At 42.8% G+C, this 21,439-nt stretch overlaps 1 protein-coding gene across 2 annotated transcripts in view; it reads left to right on the top strand.

The window, feature by feature from the left end:
- Positions 1 to 21,439, top strand: part of atp9a (ATPase phospholipid transporting 9A) — a 217,676-nt gene that overhangs the window by 1,619 nt on the left and 194,618 nt on the right. For both annotated transcript variants that reach the window (XM_061925336.1, XM_061925343.1), the window contains exon 2: positions 10,171 to 10,315. In XM_061925336.1, the coding sequence (XP_061781320.1) occupies positions 10,171 to 10,315 (145 nt within the window). The remainder of the gene's footprint in view (positions 1 to 10,170; positions 10,316 to 21,439) is intronic.

Genomic DNA, 21,439 nt, shown 5'->3' on the forward strand with positions numbered 1-21,439 from the left:
AGTTCTGCTTACCAAAAGTGGCCCACTCGGCTCACCAGGGTGAGCCCCACCCCTTTCGTGAGCGCACTGCGCGCGGAGTGACCCCTGTTACGCGCCCCCGGCAACGGGGGTGGCGGGCAGGTAAGCTGCGCGGGCGGAGCGCGCGGAGTGACCCCTGTTACGAGCCCCCGGCCACGGGGGTGGCGGGCAGGTAAGCTGCTTACCTGCTGCGCGTGACGCCGGCCGCGGCGAAGGCGGACGAGGCGGGGTGTCGGTGCGGTGGGCGCGGTGGTGACCCTGGACGTGCGTCGGGCCCTTCTCGCGGATCACCTCAGCTACGGCTCCCGGTGGGGTCCTCTCGGGGGAAGGGGCCTCGGTCCCGGACCCCGGCGAGGCGTCGGGGGCCTTCTCCGCTCCGTAAAAGTGTCCATCTCTTTTCTTTTTTTTCTTCTGTTGTGGCATATGCAGCGGGTGCCTGCTCGTTTTTCGTATGTGGGTAACAACATTTAACTATGTATATATATTTCCGAATTGGTTTAACTGCCACCCGCCTGAATCTATTTAAAATCAAATTTTTTTAAATTTCAATCGCCCGACCCGACCCGACCCGACCCGCTGATAAAATCTAATTTTTTTAAATTTCATCCGCCCGATTCGCGGATAATCCGCGGACTCCGCGGTTGTGCCCGCAAACCGCGCATCTCTAATATATATATATATATATATATATATATATATATATATATATATATATATATATATATATATATATATATATATATACAGGCGGCCGAAATGAGTTTCCTCCGCCGGGTGGCGGGGCTCTCCCTTAGAGATAGGGTGAGAAGCTCTGCCATCCGGGGGGAGCTCAAAGTAAAGCCGCTGCTCCTCCACATGGAGAGGAGCCAGATGAGGTGGTTCGGGCATCTGGTCAGGATGCCACCCGAACGCCTCCCTAGGGAGGTGTTTAGGGCACGTCCAACCGGTAGGAGGCCACGGGGCAGACCCAGGACACGTTGGGAAGACTATGTCTCCCGGCTGGCCTGGGAACGCCTCGGGATCCCCCGGGAGGAGCTGGACGAAGTGGCTGGGGAGAGGAAAGTCTGGGCTTCCCTGATTAGGCTGCTGCCCCCGCGACCCGACCTCGGATAAGCGGAGGAAGATGGATGGATGGATGGATATATTAGGGCTACAACTAACAACTAATTTCCATCCATTTTCTACCGCTTATTCCCTTCCGGGTCGCGGGGGGCGCTAGAGCCTATCTCAGCTACAATCGGGCGGAAGGCGGAGTACACCCTGGACTAGGGGTGTCCCGATCCAGGTTTTTGCACTTCCGATCCGATACCGATGTTGTTTTTGCACTTCCGATCCGATACCGATACTGACCGATACTGGCCTATCCGAGCATGTATTAAAGTTCAAAGTTATTTAGCCTACTTAGTTGTCAGAATCATGTTGAAAAGGGTTTTAGTACTCTTGATAACAACTAGCCAGCTGAATTAGGGGAGTTTGAATAATACACAATGGTTGGTAACAAGAAACTGACCTGTTTATTCAAGGATAAACACAAAATAGACAAAATTATACATGACAAACAGAAATGGCATCATTGAAACTAGGGCTGGGTGATATGGCCTTTTTTTAATATTGCGATATTTTAAGGCCATATTGCGATACACGATATATATCTCGATATTTTGCCTCAGCCTTGAATGAACACTTGATGCATATAATCACAGCAGTATGATGATTCTATGTGTCTACATTAAAACATTATTTTTCATACTGCATTAATATATGCTACTTTTAAACTTTCATGCAGAGAGGGAAATCACAACTAAGTCAATTGACCAAAAGTGTATTTATTAAACAGTTATTAAGCAGTGGCACAAACATTCATGTAAATTCCAAAACAGAAAGTGCAAGATTGTCAGAGACATTTTAAAACAGGCTATTAGTGCACTTTTGTGCATGATGTCACGAAGATGACATATCAAAACAACACTAAATTAAAGTGCACTTTTTGTACAGAACGCCACTACAATAGTTTAAAACATATAAAGTAGGGATGTCCGATAATATCGGACTGCCGATATTATCGGCCGATAAATGCTTTAAAATGTAATATCGGAAATTATCGGTATCTGTTTCAAAAAGTAAAATTTATGTCTTTTTAAAGGCCGCTGTGTACACGGATGTAGGGAGAAGTACAGAGCGCCAATAAACCTTAAAGGCACTGCCTTTGCGGTGCCGGCCCAATCACATAATATCTACGGCTTTTCACACACACACAATTGAATACAAGGCATACTTGGTCAACAGCCATACAGGTCACACTGAGGGTGGCCGTATAAACAACTTTAACACTGTTACAAATATGCGCCACACTGTGAACCCACACCAAACAAGAATGACAAACACATTTCGGGAGAACATCCGCACCGTAACACAACAGAACAAATACCCAGAACCCCTTGCAGCACTAACTCTTCCGGGACACTACAATATACACCCCCTTTTACCCCCCCATCCCCCCACTTCAACCCCAACCCCGCCCACCTCAACCTCCTCATGCTTGTCCCAAATCCCAAGCTGCTGTTTTGAGGCATGTTAAAAAAAAAAAAAAAGCACTTTGTGACTTCAATAATAAATATGGCAGTGCCATGTTGGCATTTTTTCCCCATAACTTGAGTTGATTTATTTTGGAAAACCTTGTTACATTGTTTAATGCATCCAGCGGGGCATCACAACAAAATTAGGCATAATAATGTGTTAATTCCACGACTGTATATATCGGTATCGGTTGATATCGGAATCGGTAATTAAGAGTTGGACAATATCGGATATTGGCAAAAAAGCCATTATCGGATTAATATAAAGTGCGCTTTTGTGCATGATGTCACACAAGATATTTCAATAAGTGTCAAATAAAAATGAGCTGCTGTTGTTGACTATTTGTTTCATACGGTGTTGATGTGGAAATGCTTGCTTGGGCATTTAGTGGGTGTGGCACCGGCCGGAGATGTTGACATGCGGAGTTTCAAGCACTCTTCATTCTCTAGCGGGTGACTTTTCAAATGGTGCTACACATTAGCAGTGCTGCTACTTTTTGTAGCAACGCTTTTGCCGCACACCTGACATTTTACAGTTGTCTGTTCAACGTCTTCCCGCTTGAGGCCAAACCACCGCCAGACGATGGACCCCCTGCTGTTTTTCTTGGGAATTAATTCTTCCTTCATTTGTTACCACACCGCTAGCATTACAGCTAACATTACCATGCCACTACCTCTCTGCTCGGCGAGAGCGTATGACGTTGCGACAGTATGTGACGTAGGTAAGAAGGTGCGCTTGTTTTATGTCTCTGTGAGAAGCAGAGACAAGAAAGAGTGAGAAGAGCCTGTAGTGTAATGCCCGCAGCTAAAAGCAACTGCGTGAGAACGTATACTCCAATATCACAATATAGTCATTTTCTATATCGCACAGAGACAAACCGCGATATATCGAGTATATTCCATACAGTGTTTCCCACAGGACAGGCATCTATTTGTGGTGGTGTGGTCGGGGGGCGGGGGGTGACGGCAGCAGCGGCGATGACCAAGAAGAACGCAGAGTTGGAATATAAGTACAACACTTTATGTACATATTTAGCTCATTAAAATTACCGATAGGAAGGCGAGAAACACTTTATTTCAACAGACTCTGGCGCCGTACCTGTCGTCAAAACTCCAAAGACCGACTGCACAGTTGCGCTAACAAAATAAGAGTCTCAGAAAGCTGGCGTGCACAAGCTAGCAAGCTACGGAGTTTGCCGACAATGTATTTCTTGTAAAGTGTATACAAAGGAGTACAGAAGCTGGACAAATAAGATGCCAAAAACCAACCACTTTCATGTGGTATTGGACAGAAAGGAGGACTTTTTTTCTCCTCCATTCGAAAATGCGGACGTTATCATCACCACTGTCTGATTCCTATCAATGCAAGTCATCACAATCAGCTAATACACCAACTTATATTCTTGTCTTCATGAAAGAAAGGAATCTATATGTGTTAAACATGCTTGTATTATTTTTAAACACCTTTAACTTGTTAACAATATTAACTATATGTGTTAAACATGCTTGTATTATCTTTAAACACCTTTAAGTTGTTAACAATATTAACTATATGTGTTAAACATGCTTGTATTGTCATTAAACACCTTTAACTTGTTAACAATATTAACTATATGTATTAAACATACTTGTATTATCATTAAACACCTTTAATGTATTAACAATATGTGTTAAAAATGCTTGTATTATCTTTAAACACCTTTAACTTGTTAACAATATTAACTATATGTATTAAACATACTTGTATTATCATTAAACACCTTTAATTTATTAACAATATTAACTATATGTGTTAAACATGCTTGCATTATCATTAAACACCTTTAACTTGTTAACAAAAACATATATTTCATAAATAAGTAAATATAAATGATATATATGAATGAGGTAGATCCCCACGACTTGATCAATTGAAAAGTAGCTCGCCTGCAGAAAAAGTGTGAGCACCCCTGAGTTACACCCATCTGAACAGGTCAGCCACCTGTTTAAAGCCCGATCACAGTTGAAATCTTGAAATGAAGGGCCTTTAATGGCCAAAACATTAACCTGGACAACATTTTAACAGCTGGTTGGCTCAGATTTTATTCTTTTCATTGCATTCACATGCTGCAGTGGACAGTGGACAATTTAGCTTAATTATTAATGCAGTATCTGAAGCACCGTCTCCACGTGTGTTTATTGACAACTGGGTTATAACCTGGACACGTTAGCTCGTCGGTATGGTAACACGTGACGTGACAACAGCGGCGGTGTTAATGAAGCAGCGTCAGGCTGCTCACCGTGAGTGAAACGCTCGGTGAAATCGCGGATTAACGTTAAATATATGACGAGCCGCGAGCGATGCAGCTATAACTTATCTACTTACAACCTATATTGCCCTCGTATTTTGATCTGGTCGGTCCGTTCTTTTACTCCGCCGTCTTCTTCTTCTTCTTCTTCTGGCCCACCAGGTGAATTAAGTGCTATTGGCGGAGTTACATGCATAGTAGGCTACCGCCACCTACTGCACCGGAGTTGTAACTACAAGGTACATTCACAGACAGAGTCCCATTGCTTTTATGAGCGGTCGAGCGAGTCAAAAGCCAAAAAATCCATTTGTGGCGGACGTAATTCTTTCGTGGCGGGCCGCCACAAATAAATGAATGTGTGGGAAACACTGCCATATATTGCCCAGCCCTAGGTCTACTGAAAATGTGAGCAAATGTGCTGGGTCAAAAGTATACATACAGCAATGTTAATATTTGCTTACAAGTCCATTGGCAAGTTTCACTGCAATAAGGCACTTTTGGTAGCCATCCACAAGCTTCTGCTTGAATTTTTGACCACTCCTCTTGACAAAATTGGTGCAGTTCAGCTAAATGTGTTGCTTTTCTGACATGGACTTGTTTCTTCAGCATTGTCCACACGTTTAAGTCAGGACTTTGGAAAGGCCATTCTAAAACCTTAAGTCTAGCCTGATTTAGCCATTCCTTTACCACTTTTGACGTGTGTTTGGGGTCAGGGGACGGCGTGGCGAAGTTGGTAGAGTGGCCATGCCAGCAATCGGAGGGTTGCTGGTTACTGGGGTTCAATCCCCACCTTTTACCATCCTAGTCACGTCCGTTGTGTCCTTGGGCAAGACACTTCACCCCTTGCTCCTGATGGCTGCTGGTTAGCGCTTTGCATGGCAGCTCCCACCATTTAGTGTAAATGTGTGTGTGAATGGGTGAATGTGGAAATACTGTCAAAGTGCTTTGAGTACCTTGAAGGTAGAAAATCGCTATACAAGTATAACCCATTTATCATTTATTTATCATTGTCCTGTTGGAACACCCAACCGCACCCAAGACCCAACCTCCGGGCTGATGATTTTAGCTTGTCCTGAAGAATTTGGAGGTAATCCTCCTTTTTCATTGTCCCATTTAAAGCAGCAGGTCCATTGGCAGCAAAACAGGCCCAGATCATAATACTACCACCACCATGCTTGACGGTAGGATTGGTGTTCCTAGGATTAAAGACCACACATTTTCTCCTCCATATTTGGGTATTTGGGCCAAGCAGCTCAATTTTTGTTTCATCTGACCGCAGAACTTTCCTCCAGGTCTTATCTTTGTCCACGTGATGTCAGATGAAACACAAATTGAGCTGAGGAGAAAAGGTGAGGTCTTTAATCCCAGGAACAGCATTCCTACCATCAAGCATGGTGGTGGTATTATTATGCTCTGGGCCTGTTTTGCTGCCAATGGAACTGGTGCTTTAAATGGTACACTAATATTAATATGTATCTACTGTCCTGTTACTTCCCAGCTTTTACACATGAGTTGTGTATCAAAACAATGGGACAAAACGAAGTGTAGTACTAGCCTCCAAATCCTCTTTTTCATTTTCCCCTTCACGGCGTGTTGATTTCAAACATTTCTGTGGTTTGTTTTTGTGGCGAGTCATTAACTAAGACATTTGTTTGGGAAATCATTAACAACAAAGACTAACTGACTTTCCTTGTTAGAAAACTAGTTAGATTTTGGGTATGTCGTGTGCTGTTATGTCTTTACTGACTTTGTTCTGTACATTTTGGATTTTTTAACGGGGTGTTTATTTAGCTCAAACAGGACAGGGTGTTACTATGATTATATGAAGAAATGGATAACAACAGCAACAACTAAGGATGGGTACCGTCCACATTTGAACTGATACACTACCAATTCCCAAGACCTGGGAATTGATATCAGTACTTAATAGTAACCATTTTCAGTATGTCTTATGTTAATAAATATTGATTGTTTTGAATAATAAAATCTTGTTTTTTTATTGCAACATTTAAAAATGAGCTGATTATGATAACTGCTGTCCAGTAGTGAAGTTGTCACGTTGTGTAAATGGTAAATAAAAACAGAATACAGTGATTTGCAAATCCCTTTCAACTTATATTCAATTGAATAGACTGCAAAGACAAGATATTTAATGTTCCAACTGGAAATGTTAGCTCATTTGGAATTTGATGCCTGCAACATGTTTCAAAAAAGCTGGCACAGGTGGAAAAAAAGACTGAGGAAGTTGAGGAATGCTCATCAAACACTTATTTGGAACACCTCACAGGTGAACAGGCTAATTGGGAACAGGTGGGTGTCATGATTGGGTATAAAAGTAGATTCCATGAAATGCTCAGTCATTCACAAACAAGGATGGGACGAGGGTCACCAATTTTGTGAACAAATGCGTGAGCAAATTGTCCCAACAGTTTAAGAACAGCGTTTCTCAACAAGCTATTGCGAGGAATTTAGGGATTTCACCATCTACGGTCCGTAATATCATCAAAAGGTTCGGAGAATCTGGAGAAATCCTTGCACGTAAGCGATGATATTACGGACCTTGGATTCCTCAGGCGGTACTGCATCAAAAAGCGACATCAGTGTGTAAAGGATATCACCACATGGGCTCAGGAACACTTCATAATAACTACTGTCAGTAACTCCATTTCGTCGCTACATCTGTAAGTGCAAGTTAAAACTCGACTATGCAAAGCGAACGCCATTTATCAACAACACCCAGAAACGCCGCCGGCTTCGCTGGGCCCGAGCTCATCCAAGATGGACTGATGCAAAGTGTAAAAGTGTTGTGTGGTCTGACGAGTCCACATTTCAAATTGTTTTTGGAAACTGTGGATGTTGTGTCCTCCGGACCAAAGAGGAAAAGAACCATCCGGATTTTTATAGGCGCAAAGTTGAAAAGCCAGGATCTGTGATGGTATGGGGGTGTATTAGTGGCCAAGGCATGGGTAACTTACACATCTGTGAAGGCACCATTAATTCTGAAAGGTACATACAGGTTTTGGAGCAACATATGTTGCCATCCAAGCAACGTTATCTTGGCCGCCCCTGCTTATTTCAATGTCAAGCCACGTGTTACAACTGTTGAACAACTTAAGCTGAACATCAAACAAGAATGGGAAATAATTCCACCTGAAAAGCTTCAGAAATGTGTCTCCTCAGTTCCCAAACGTTTACTGAGTGTTGTTAAAAGGAAAGGCCATGTAACGCAGTGGTAAAAATGCCCCTTTGCCAACTTTTTTGCTTTGTGTTGCTGCCATTAACTTCTAAGTTATTGATTATTTGCAACAAAAAAAAATACTGTATATATAGTTTAAACATTAAATATCTTGTCTTTGCAGTCTATTCAATTGAATATAAGTTGAAAAGGGTTTGCAAATCATTGTATTCTGTTTTTATTTACGAATTACACAACGTGACAACTTCACTGGTTGTGGGTTTTGTATATATTAACATTATTCTGAGTCTCATTTGCAAGTATGACATTAAGGTGCAATTACAGTTCCCAGGCCAGGACATTAGCTGGCTGTAGAGTATAGTTTATTTATTTATTTATATATATACATTTTTTGCGCCCTAAAAAGTGTGAATGCTGTAAGTTTTGTACATATTAAGCTCCAGTTGTTTGATTGTTGTGTGTAACTTAGTTGTAGTTTTCAATATCAAAATTGGAATCGCCATGAAAAATTGCTAAAGTGAATCAATAGCATGTCTATAGTAAAGAATGTTTATTAGCATCAAGCTGGCGGATTTTTGGAAAAGCCGAGCTTTACTTTACTTACGTTGAAGCCTTTTTTGAGTCAATTACTTTGTGGTCATTAAAAATTGCTACATTATCTAGAGGTAGTTTGGCTTAGTCCGCTCTCAGTGCTGCTGGAGCGATCGGAAGTGCCGATCACGCGCACCCCAGGTATCATAACAAGGAATCGTTTGTATTTTAGTGCGAAAAAAGTACCGTATCCAGTACTCATCTCGAGCAACAACAGAACCAATGTTGTAGTAGCGCTAAGGAAATGCTGATTCAGCATTAATGAGTTAATGGTAAACAACAGTACAAGTGTAACGCCCATGACTTTCATACCAGTGTTTCCCGTGTATTAAATTAGGCCGCCACAAATATGACACCAGTCTGCTCTTGTTTATAAACACATTATAATGGGACTATCTGGGAAGGTGGCCTATTGTTCCAACTCCGTACAGTAGATGGCATTGTAACGCCGCTTCTTAACCTACTTCATACGCACTTGGTCTACGGCAGGATAAGAAGACGAGGGATCAGTAATGCCATCATTGTTCGCTATATTTAGCGAGTGTCATGACTTGGTCCTGGGGTTTAGTTTTTCTAGAAGGCAACGGAAAGTTGGCTCGGGCGAGACGGGAATGTAAATACATGATTTATTTAATATATCAAAATAAAGTACAAACGAAAAGCGCGCACAGTGGCGGAGAACAAACTATGAAAACCAAAAGACTATAGCATTAATAAACAAAACTTGGCATGGACTAATAGGTGCAGCATGAACGATGGACATGAAATCAAGTGTCAGAAATGTGCAGAGCACAATTGTGGGATGTCACCAGACAGACAAACTGAAAACAATGAACTTAAATACTACCGACATGATTAACGAAAACAGGTGCGTGACTCAAAACGTGAAACAGGTGCGTGACGTGACAGGTGAAAACTAATGGGTTGCTATGGTGACAAACAAGAGTGCACAATGAGTCCAAACGTGGAACAGGTGAAACTAATGGGGTAATCATGGAAACAAGACAAGGGAGTGAAAAGCCAGAAACTAAAGAGTCCAATAACTAAACAAAACATGACTAAAACAAAACATGATTACACAGACATGACAGCGAGTACTCGGACCCCTCTAGATTTTGTCCTTCAAAAAAAGCGACTAGCGACATCTTCTGGTCTTTATTGGACACTTTTGGAGGTGCCAGCAGCTATCGCTCTTTTCAGCTTGTGCCAATATTTGCATTTCTAAGCAGTTTTGTTTCACTTACCTTGTTATTTTGCTAGATCTCCCATATTATCCATAGAAATCACATATACATGCGTCATGGCCAATTATACGCAAATTAGATACATTTATAGCGCATGCAGAGGCGGGTGGAGCTGCCGAACGCCGACCCACTCATCGTACCTCAAAAGCAGCTACTAGCATCTTGTGGAGTTCATTAAAAACTACTGCACATCAGGACGTTGCCTACAGCCACAGCAATTTAATGGCATAGTTGTTTTTTTTGACCCCTCCTCCCAGGTGCTGCCCGTGGTCCAAGTGTTGCGGCATGTGCGACTTCCGTCCCCGCACGGTGTGGCTGGGCCATCCAGAGAAGAGGGAGCAGAGGTACCCCCGGAATGTCATCAACAACCAGAAGTACAACTTCTTCACCTTCCTGCCCGGGGTGAGTGTCACTCTAAGGTCATGCCACACACACGGCTTAGACACAGACAAGGGGTGAAATTCAATAAGCTCCGCTTCTCCCTGCTCCTTTTCGCTCATCATATACACTGTCTCAGCAGACTTCAGATCAGTGAGCACGTGCAGCATTAAAACTCTCGTTTGTGTACTTTCTTTGTGGCTGCTTTTTTAGCGGTAGGCATCTTGGTAGGCTTTCAAATCACCGCCGTAGCGAAGCTGGCGTTTTAGGTGGCTGATAAGGTTTGATGTGTTTGCAGAACATTTGGTCCAACATGTGATCATGATTGATGCCATATTTGTTTACCCGGTGAGCTCATGGGAAGTTCATGACCTCTTTCAAGGTAGGAGAAAATAAGTGCTTGATTTGTTAACCCTAACCAACCTGCAGCACATACAGTGGGGCAAAAAAGTATTTAGTCAGCCACCGATTGTGCAAGTTCTCCCACTTAAAATGATGACAGAGGTCTGTCATTTTCATCATAGGTACACTTCAACTGTGAAAGACAGAATGTGAAAAAAAAATCCAGGAATTCACATTGTAGGATTTTTAAAGAATTTATATAGGGGCGGTATAGCTCGGTTGGTAGAGCGGCCGTGCCAGCAACTTGAGGGTTGCAGGTTCGATCCCCACTTCCGCTATCCTAGTCACTGCTGTTGTGTCCTTGGGCAAGACACTTTACCCACATGCTCCCAGTGCCACCCACACTGGTTTAAATGTAACTTAGATATTGGGTTTCACTATGTAAAGCGCTTTGAGTCACTAGAGAAAAGCGCTATATAAATATAATTCACTTCACTTCATTTGTAAATTATGGTGGAAAATAAGTATTTGGTCACTTCAAACAAGGAAGATCTCTGGCTCTCACAGACCTGTAACTTCTTCTTTAAGAAGCTCTTCTGTCCTCCACTCCTTACCTGTATTAATGGCACCTGTTTGAACTCGTTATCTGTATAAAAGACACCTGTCCACAGCCTCAAACAGTCAGACTCCAAACTCCACTATGGCCAAGACCAAAGAGCTGTCGAAGGACACCAGGAAAAGAATTGTAGACCTGCACCAGACTGTGAAGAGTGAATCTACAATAGGCAAGCAGCTTGGTGTGAAAAAATCAACTGTGGGAGCAATTTACAGAAAATGGAAGACATACAAGACCACTGATAATCTCCCTCAATCTGGGACTCCACGCAAGATCTCATCCCGTGGGGTCAAAATGATCATGAGAACGGTGAGCAAAAATCCCAGAACCACAAGGGGGGACCTGGTGAATGACCTGCAGAGAGCTGGGACCAAAGTAACAAAGGTTACCATCAGTAACACACTACGCCGACAGGGAATCAAATCCTGCAGGGCCAGACGTGTCCCCCTGCTTAAGCCAGTGCATGTCCAGGCCCGTCTGAAGTTTGCCAGAGAGCACATGGATGATACAGCAGAGGATTGGGAAAATGTCATGTGGTCAGATGAAACCAAAATAGAACTTTTTGGTATAAACTCAACTCGTCGTGTTTGGAGGAAGAAGAATACTGAGTTGCATCCCAAGAACACCATACCTACTGTGAAGCATAGGGGTGGAAACATCATGCTTTGGGGCTGTTTTTCTGCTAAGGGGATTCGTGTTAAGGAAAGAATGAAGGTAGCCATGTATCGTGAGATTTTGAGCCAAAACCTCCTTCCATCAGTGAGAGCTTTGAAGATGAAACGTGGCTGGGTCTTCCAGCATAACAATGATCCCAAACACACCGCCCGGGCAACGAAGGAGTGGCTCCGTAAGAAGCATTTGAAAGTCCTGGAGTGGCCTAGCCAGTCTCCAGACCTCAACCCCATAGAAAATCTGTGGAGGGAGTTGAAAGTCCATGTTGCTCGGCGACAGCCCCAAAACATCACTGCTCTCGAGAAGATCTGCATGGAGGAATGGGCCAAAATACCAGCTATTGTGTGTGCAAACCTTGTAAAGAACTATAGTAATCGTTTGACCTCTGTTATTGCCAACAAAGGTTATATTACAAAGTATTGAGTTGAATTTTTGTTATTGACCAAATACTTATTTTCCACCATAATTTACAAATAAATTCTTTAAAATTCCTACAATGTGAATTCCTGGATTTTTTTTTCACATTCTGTCTCTCACAGTTGAAGTGTACCTATGATGAAAATGACAGACCTCTGTCATCATTTTAAGTGGGAGAACTTGCACAATTGGTGGCTGACTAAATACTTTTTTGCCCCACTGTATATACGTATATTTATATACATATATATACATATACATATACAGGACTGTCTCAGAAAATTAGAATATTGTGATAAAGTCTTTTATTTTCTGTAATGCAACTAAAAACATGGAAATGTCATACATTCTTGATTCATTACACATCAACTGAAATATTGCAAGCCTTTTATTATTTTAATATTGCTGATTATGGCATACAGCTTAAGAAAACTCAAAAATCCCATCTCAAAAAATTAGAATGTTTCCTCAGACCAAGTAAAAAATAAAGATTTACAACAGCAAAACAAAATCAAACATTTGAAAATGTCAATTAATGCACTCAGTACTTGGTTGGGAATCCTTTTGCACGGATTACTGCACCAATGCGGCGTGGCATGGAGGCAATCAGCCTGTGGCATTGCTGAGGTGTTATTGATGCCCAGGATGCTTCAATAGCGGCCTTTAGCTCATTTGCATTTTTGGGTCTGGTGTCTTTCAGCTTCTTCTTCACAATACCCCACAACTTCTCTATGGGGTTCAGGTCAGGGGAGTTTGCAGGCCAATCGAGGACAGTAATGCCATGGTCAGTACACCAGTTACTGGTGGTTTTGGCACTGCTGGATCATGCTGGAAAATGAAATCATCATCTCCATAGAGCTTGTCATATATATATATATATATATATATATATATATATATATATATATATATATATATATATATATATATATATATGGGCAGCACGGTGGAAGAGGGGTTAGTGCGTCTGCCTATATATATATATATATATATATATGGGCAGCACGGTGGAAGAGGGGTTAGTGCGTCTGCCTCACAATACGAAAATCCTGGGTTCGATCCTGCACTCGGGATCTTTCTGTGTGGAGTTTGCATGTTCTCCCCGTGACTGCGTGAGTTCCCTCCAAAAACATGCACCTGGGGATAGGTTGATTGGTAACACTAAATTGGCCCTAGTGTGTGAATGTTGTCTGTCTATCTGTGTTGGCCCTGTGATGAGGTGGCGACTTGTCCAGGGTGTAACCCACCTTCCGCCCGAATGCAGCTGAGATAGGCTCCAGCACCCCGCGCGACCCCAAAAGGGACAAGCGGTAGGAAATGGATGGATGGATAGATCATCTATAAGAAAATAACAAAACTGAATGGGCTTGAATTTAACCACGGCAAAATGGCTTTTGCCACATGTCATTTGCCGTAATGCCCTAAAAATTAGATTAACATCCCTGGCAAGAACATGCCATGACCGCCCTTGTCTTTTTACTTGTTAATGAAGGACGGATGTAACAATAAACAGTATGATGATCATTTGCGATGAAATTCCCGACGGTTAGTAATACCATCTAATTTTTTAATTACCGAAACCCCGTCATTTATTACTGCATTTTAGGCAACACGAAGTCAGGCGCATGCGCACTAGCGTCGTTGGGTTCGATAATCATGGCGGACCAACGACACATACTTTGCTCGGGAGATTTCCCCTCGGCGTAAACTGAGCCAAGCGCTTGGTTTAACGTCATTTTCCCTCGTTTCCCGGCGTGCGTTTAAGAGCGCACTACTGTGTTTAGATGGAGACAGGTGTGGACAATATTGGAGACACTTGTCCCCACACTAAAAGTATACAGCGAAGGTGAAAACTATTTGATGTTACTTTTATTTTGTCAATACCTGCTGTGACTGAGAGTTAACGAGGTGAGGAAACGTGCAGCAGGTGATGTGTCGTGAACGTTGTCACAACTTGTTTATAAATGTGGCGAAGTTGGTAGAGTAGCCGTGCCAGCAATCGGAGGGTTGCTGGTTACTGGGGTTCAATCCCCACCTTCTACCATCCTAGTCACGTCCGTTGTGTCCTTGGGCAAGACACTTCACCCCTTGCTCCTGGTTAGCGCCTTGCATGGCAGCTCCCGCCATCATTGTGTGAATGTGTGTGTGAATGTGGAAATACTGTCAAAGCGCTTTGAGTACCTTGAAGGTAGAAAAGCGCTATACAAGTATAACCCATTTATTATCATTATAAAGTCTTTAGTTTGTTTACTGGGATGTTCACTCCTTTATTTAACTGCAAACTGTATCAGTGTTCAAATAACATCAATACTAGCTAAAGTGTTTTGTCATCTCATCGAACTGAACGCAGGCCGTGAAAATTGTGTATTACATGTGAGAGGGGTCACTCCTCTTTATTTTTGTTGGCCAAACTGTTATACTGAACCAAGAGAAGAACAAAGCTTGTTTATTAGAATTCATCGTTATTAGCCAAACTGCTTTGTGTTTTATTTTGATATCAAAAAGTAAACACAAGGTGTTTTTTTTTTACATTACTTGCTTTTTTCATGTCACAAAGGTGTTACTTAAAAAAAACATTCATGTGACACAGCATTTTGTTAATGTTTTATTGTGTATAGTTTAGGGATGTCCCGATCCGATATTTGGATCGGATCGGCTGCCGATATTTGCCAAAAATTGCGTATCGGCAAGGCATGGGAAAATGCCGATCCAGATCCAGTTTAAAAAAAAACCTCCGGTCCGTGTTTTCCAACGCACCTATTTAAATAATACATTCCACTTTTCTGCCGCTCCGTAATTTCCGTTCCGCATTTTCCAGCACACCTTCAACACATCCACAATTCTCACGCAGTTGATTTTAGCTGCTGGCATTACACGACAGGCTCTTCTCACTCTTTCCTGTGTCTCCCTCTCACAGACAGCGAGCGCACCTTCTTACACACGTCACATACTGTCATGTCATACGTCACATACGTATACGTCCTCTCCCAGCAGAGAGCGAGGTAGCGGTATGGCTAACGTTAGCTGTGATGCTAGCGCAGCCGCTAAGGTGCGCGCCTGCTCAAACGTCCTCTGCGCACGGCAAATCTATGCCACGCACAAAATCAAATAAAAAAATCAGCGCATAACAATTTTAGACACACGGACACGACCGAGACAACAGTTTTCGTCATCATTGTTCAAATATTGTAACGTCTGTCGAGACGCTTATCTCCATTCGGTGCCACACGCCCACACCATCAAAATGCCGAGGCAAAAATTTCCACATCAACACCGTATGAAAAGATTAGTGATTTTTTTAGTGGTGATTTCCTTCTCTGCATGAAAGTTTAAAAGTAGCATATATTAATGCAGTATGAAGAAGAATGTTTTAATGTAGACATGCAAGCCTTGAAAGAACATTTTGAAAATCAAGACTACATTTCCTGCAAATGGGTGCATTTCTACCCTATATTTTAACTTTAGATTTATTCTCATATCAAACCCTTTTGGCTGTCTTTTTGACACTTACATCAGGCGCCCCCCTCCACACCCTGGATTATAAATAATGTAAATAATCTAATGTGATTATCTTGTGTGATGACTGTATTATGATGATTGTATATATCTGATAGTATATATCTGTATCATGAATCAATTTAAGTGGACCCCGACTTAAACAAGTTGAAAAACTTATTGGGGTGTTACCATTTAGTGGTCAATTGTATGGAATATGTACTTCACTGTGCAACCTACTAATAAAAGTCTCAATCAATCAATCAAAACACATAGAATCATCATACTGCTGTGATTATATGCATCAAGTGTTCATTCAAGGCTAAGGCAAAATATCGAGATATATATCGTGTATCGCAATATGGCCTTAAAATATCGCAATTTAAAAAAAAAGGCCATATCGCCCAGCCCTTGTTTCAATGATGCCATTTTTGTTTGTCATGTATAATTGTGTCTATTTTGTGTTTATCCTTGAATAAACAGGTCAGTTTCTTGTTACCAACCATTGTGTATTATTCAAACACCCCTAATTCAGCTGGCTAGTTGTTATCAAGAGTACTAAAACCCTTTTCAACATGATTCTGACAACTAAGTAGGCTAAATAACTTTAAACTTTAATACATGCTCGGATAGGCCAGTATCGGTCAGTATTGGTATCGGTCAGTATCGGTATCGGATCGGAAATGCAAAAACAATATCGGTATCGGATCGGAAGTGCAAAAACCTGGATCGGGACATCCCTCCATCCATCCATCCATCCATCCATCTTCTTCCGCTTATCCGAGGTCGGGTCGCGGGGGCAGCAGCCTAAGCAGGGAAGCCCAGACTTCCCTCTCCCCAGCCACTTCGTCCAGCTCTTCCTGTGGGACCCCGAGGCGTTCCCAGGCCAGCCGAGAGACATAGTCTTCCCAACGTGTCCTGGGTCTTCCCCGCGGCCTCCTACCGGTCGGACGTGCCCTAAACACCTCCCTAGGGAGGCGTTCGGGTGGCATCCTAACCAGATGCCCGAACCACCTTATCTGGCTCCTCTTGATGTGGAGGAGCAGCGGCTTTACTTTGAGCTCCTCCCGGATGGCAGAGCTTCTCACCCTATCTCTAAGGGAGAGCCCCGCCACCCGGCGGAGGAAACTCATTTCGGCTGCTTGTACCCGTGATCTTGTCCTTTCGGTCATAACCCAAAGCTCATGACCATAGGTGAGGATGGGAACGTAGATCGACCGGTAAATTGAGAGCTTTGCCTTCCGGCTCAGCTCCTTCTTCACCACAACGGATCGATACAGCGTCCGCATTACTGAAGACGCCGCACCGATCCGCCTGTCGATCTCACGATCCACTCTTCCCTCACTCCTGAACAAGACTCCGAGGTACTTGAACTCCTCCACTTGTGGCAAGATCTCCTCCCCAACCCGGAGATGGCACTCCACCCTTTTCCGGGCGAGAACCATGGACTCGGACTTGGAGGTGCTGATTCTCATCCCAGTCGCTTCACACTCAGCTGCGAACCGATCCAGTGAGAGCTGAAGATCCTGGCCAGATGAAGCCATCAGGACCACATCATCTGCAAAAAGCAGAGACCTAATCCTGCAGCCACCAAACCAGATCCCCTCAACGCCTTGACTGCGCCTAGAAATTCTGTCCATAAAAGTTATGAACAGAATCGGTGACAAAGGGCAGCCTTGGCGGAGTCCAACCCTCACTGGAAACGTGTCCGACTTACTACCGGCAATGCGGACCAAGCTCTGGCACTGATCATACAGGGAGCGGACTGCCACAATCAGACAGTCCGATACCCCGTACTCTCTGAGCACTCCCCACAGGACTTCCCGAGGGACACGGTCGAATGCCTTCTCCAAGTCCACAAAACACATGTAGACTGGTTGGGCAAACTCCCATGCACCCTCAAGGACCCTGCGGAGAGTATAGAGCTGGTCCACAGTTCCACGACCACGACGAAAACCACACTGTTCCTCCTGAATCCGAGGTTTCGACTAGCCTCCTCACCAGTACACCTGAATAGACCTTACTGGGAAGGCTGAGGAGTGTGATCCCACGATAGTTAGAACACACCCTCCGGTTCCCCTTCTTAAAGAGAGGAACCACCACCCCGGTCTGCCAATCCAGTGGTACCGCCCCCGATGTCCACGCGATGCTGCAGAGTCTTGTCAACCAAGACAGCCCCACAGCATCCAGAGCCTTAAGGAACTCCGGGCGGCTCTCATCCACCCCCGGGGCCTTGCCACCGAGGAGCTTTTTAACTACCTCAGCAACCTCAGCCCCAGAAATAGGATTTCTATTTCCTATTTCTGGGGCGGGACATCCCTAGTATAGTTAATTCCTGTATGACATATTTTTGCTCAAATTCTTAATGGTGCCCTTCTAACTTGCCTTGGTGCCCTAAAATATGAGCTCTCCTTTAAGGCAACACTTGCCTTGACGTTAAAAAGTTAAATTTCGAGGGCTGGAGCACCATTAACCTACTTTTGTGTTATGTGAGTATCTACTGTAAATGTTGTGATGATGCTGGTTGCTGACTCTTTGTTCTTGTGACTTTTTTGAGGCGGGGGGTGGGTTATTTTGCATTAACATTTGTTTTCCAGACATGTCCAGTTGTCCTAGGATCTTCACCAGGGTGTTGTTTTGTCCGCCAAGCAAAAGACAAGAGCAAATATGTATTTGCAATGCAAAATCTCACCCCCTTTTATTTTAATTTGGTGGCGTCTTCGTGTGTGATGTCTCTCTCTTTGCTCCCCTGGCCTGCACTCTGTTGACTTGGCCCTGCTAGCCATCTTGCACACTGGCGCTAATGAAACTCAGGGAGGTTAGAACGTGGGTGTCAGATGTGAGGAAGGATAGCCGACAAGAAGGAAGAAGCAATTTGGGACAAACTGTAAAAATTGATTATTAATCCACTTGTTAATTGACTGATAATATCTGCTTACTTCCTGTTTTAACATGTTCTATTTTCACTTCTGTTAAAATGTATTAATCACTTAGTATTCTGTTGTTTGATACTTTACATTAGTTTTAGATGATACCACAAATGACCAAGTAGTTACAGGATCATACATTGGTCATAGTCAAAGTCCTCATGTGTCCAGGGACGTATTTTTAAAAACGAAAGATTTTGTGATGCTGAAAAATATCGATGTAATCATAGTAGTATCGACTAGATGCGCTCCTGTACTTGGTATCATTACAGTGGATGTCAGGTGTAGATCCACCCATGGCGTTTGTTTACATTTTGACGCTATTGTATCCTCCTACGGTGTGTAGTGAAGCATTTTTAGCTATTCCTCGTCCTGCAGTGATAATGATACTTGTAAGAAACTTATTTTATCTGTTGCCATGTACAAACCCCGTTTCCATATGAGTTGGGAAATTGTGTTAGATGTAAATATAAACGGAATACAATGATTTGCAAGTCCTTTTCAACCCATATTCAATTGAATGCACTACAAAGACAACATATTTGATGTTCAAACTCATAAACTTTATTTTTTTTTTGCAAATATTAATTAACTTAGAATTTCATGGCTGCAACACGTGCCAAAGTAGTTGGGAAAGGGCATGTTCACCACTGTGTTACATGGCCTTTCCTTTTAACAACACTCAGTAAACGTTTGGGAACTGAGGAGACACATTTTTGAAGCTTCTCAGGTGGAATTCTTTCCCATTCTTGCTTGATGTACAGCTTAAGTTGTTCAACAGTCCGGGGGTCTCCGTTGTGCTATTTTAGGCTTCATAATGCGCCACACATTTTCAATGGGAGACAGGTCTGGACTACTGGCAGGCCAGTCTAGTACCCGCACTCTTTTACTATGAAGCCACGTTGATGTAACACGTCTTGTCTTGCTGAAATAAGCAGGGGCGTCCATGGTTGCTCCAAAACCTGTATGTACCTTTCAGCATTAATGGCGCCTTCACAGATGTGTAAGTTACCCATGTCTTGGGCACTAATACACCCCCATACCATCACACATGCTGCCTTTTACACTAGAACAATCCGGATGGTTCTTTTCCTCTTTGGTCCGGAGGACACGACGTCCACAGTTTCCAAAAACAATTTGAAATGTGGACTCGTCAGACCACAGAACACTTTTCCACTTTGTATCAGTCCATCTTAGATGTGCTCAGGCCCAGCGAAGCCGACGGCGTTTCTGGGTGTTGTTGATAAACGGTTTTCGCCTTGCATAGGAGAGTTTTAACTTGCACTTACAGATGTAGCGACGAAATGGAGTTACTGACAGTGGTTTTCTGAAGTGTTCCTGAGCCCATGTGGTGATATCCTTTACACACTGATGTCGCTTGTTGATGCAGTACAGCCTGAGGGATCGAAGGTCACGGGCTTAGCTGCTTACGTGCAGTGATTTCTCCAGATTCCCTGAACCCTTTGATGATATTACGGACTGTAGATGGTGAAATCCCTAAATTCCTTGCAATAGCTGGTTGAGAAAGGTTTTTCTTAAACTGTTCAACAATTTGCTCACGCATTTGTTGACAAAGTGGTGACCCTCGCCCCATCCTTGTTTGTGAATGACTGAGCATTTCATGGAATCTACTTTTAATCATGGCACCCACCTGTTCCCAATTAGCTTGTTCACCTGTGGGATGTTCCAAATAAGTCTTTGATGAGCATTCCTCAACTTTATCAGTATTTATTGCCACCTTTCCCAACTTCTTTGTCACGTGTAGCTGGCATCAAATTCTAAAGTTAATGATTATTTGCCAAAAAAAAAAATGTTTATCAGTTTGAACATCAAATATGTTGTCTTTGTAGCATATTCAACTGAATATGGGTTGAAAATGATTTGCAAATCATTGTATTCCGTTTATATTTACATCCAACACAATTTCCCAACTCATACGGAAACGGGGTTTGTAGGTGAGGATTAGTAATTTAGAAGTACATACCTGCCAACTACTCCGGTTTTCCCGTAATTAGTACGGTTTTCATCAACCTATTCCGGGTTACGGTTGCAGTGATAAAAAATACGGTTTTTCATTCATTCAAAAAAAATATTTTTTAAAAATGCGCGAGGCTATTTATAGCACCGCTGCCAAGCACGAGGCACCTGTTGCCCATTGTTTCCAAACGAGCGAACGATCATGGAATCAGCCGGAGAAAAATCGCATACGAGTCTTAAACCGAAAAGAAAACTGCAGTCATTCCGTGAAGAATATTCAAAAGCCTATCCGGGAATAATTATCCGTTCCAAAAAGGGTGAAAACTACGCGAATTGCACCTTGTGCAGACAAGATTTTTCGATCGGACACGGAGGAATTAGCGATGTAAAAGACCACGTTGGGACAAAAGAACACAAGTCTAATGCCGTTGCTAGCGATACAAGTGGAAAACTTTCAACGTTTTTCGGATTTTAGCCACAAAAAGGTAATGACACCAATGTTATCTATTGGAATTGTTTAGTACTGTTATACTGTTAAAAGTGTTTATACTATTTATGCTTTCAAGTCCAAGTTGAAGAAATCTTGTTAAATGTTGACAGCATAACTACCAAAATACAGAAGTATGTCCTTAATATTTTTGCAGTGCTATTTCTGTTGAAAAGTTCAAATGATTACATTAGAGATGTGATGTGCCACTTTTC

This window comes from Nerophis lumbriciformis, linkage group LG01 (assembly GCF_033978685.3).
Source record: "Nerophis lumbriciformis linkage group LG01, RoL_Nlum_v2.1, whole genome shotgun sequence".
Taxonomy (NCBI): Eukaryota; Metazoa; Chordata; class Actinopteri; order Syngnathiformes; family Syngnathidae; genus Nerophis; species Nerophis lumbriciformis.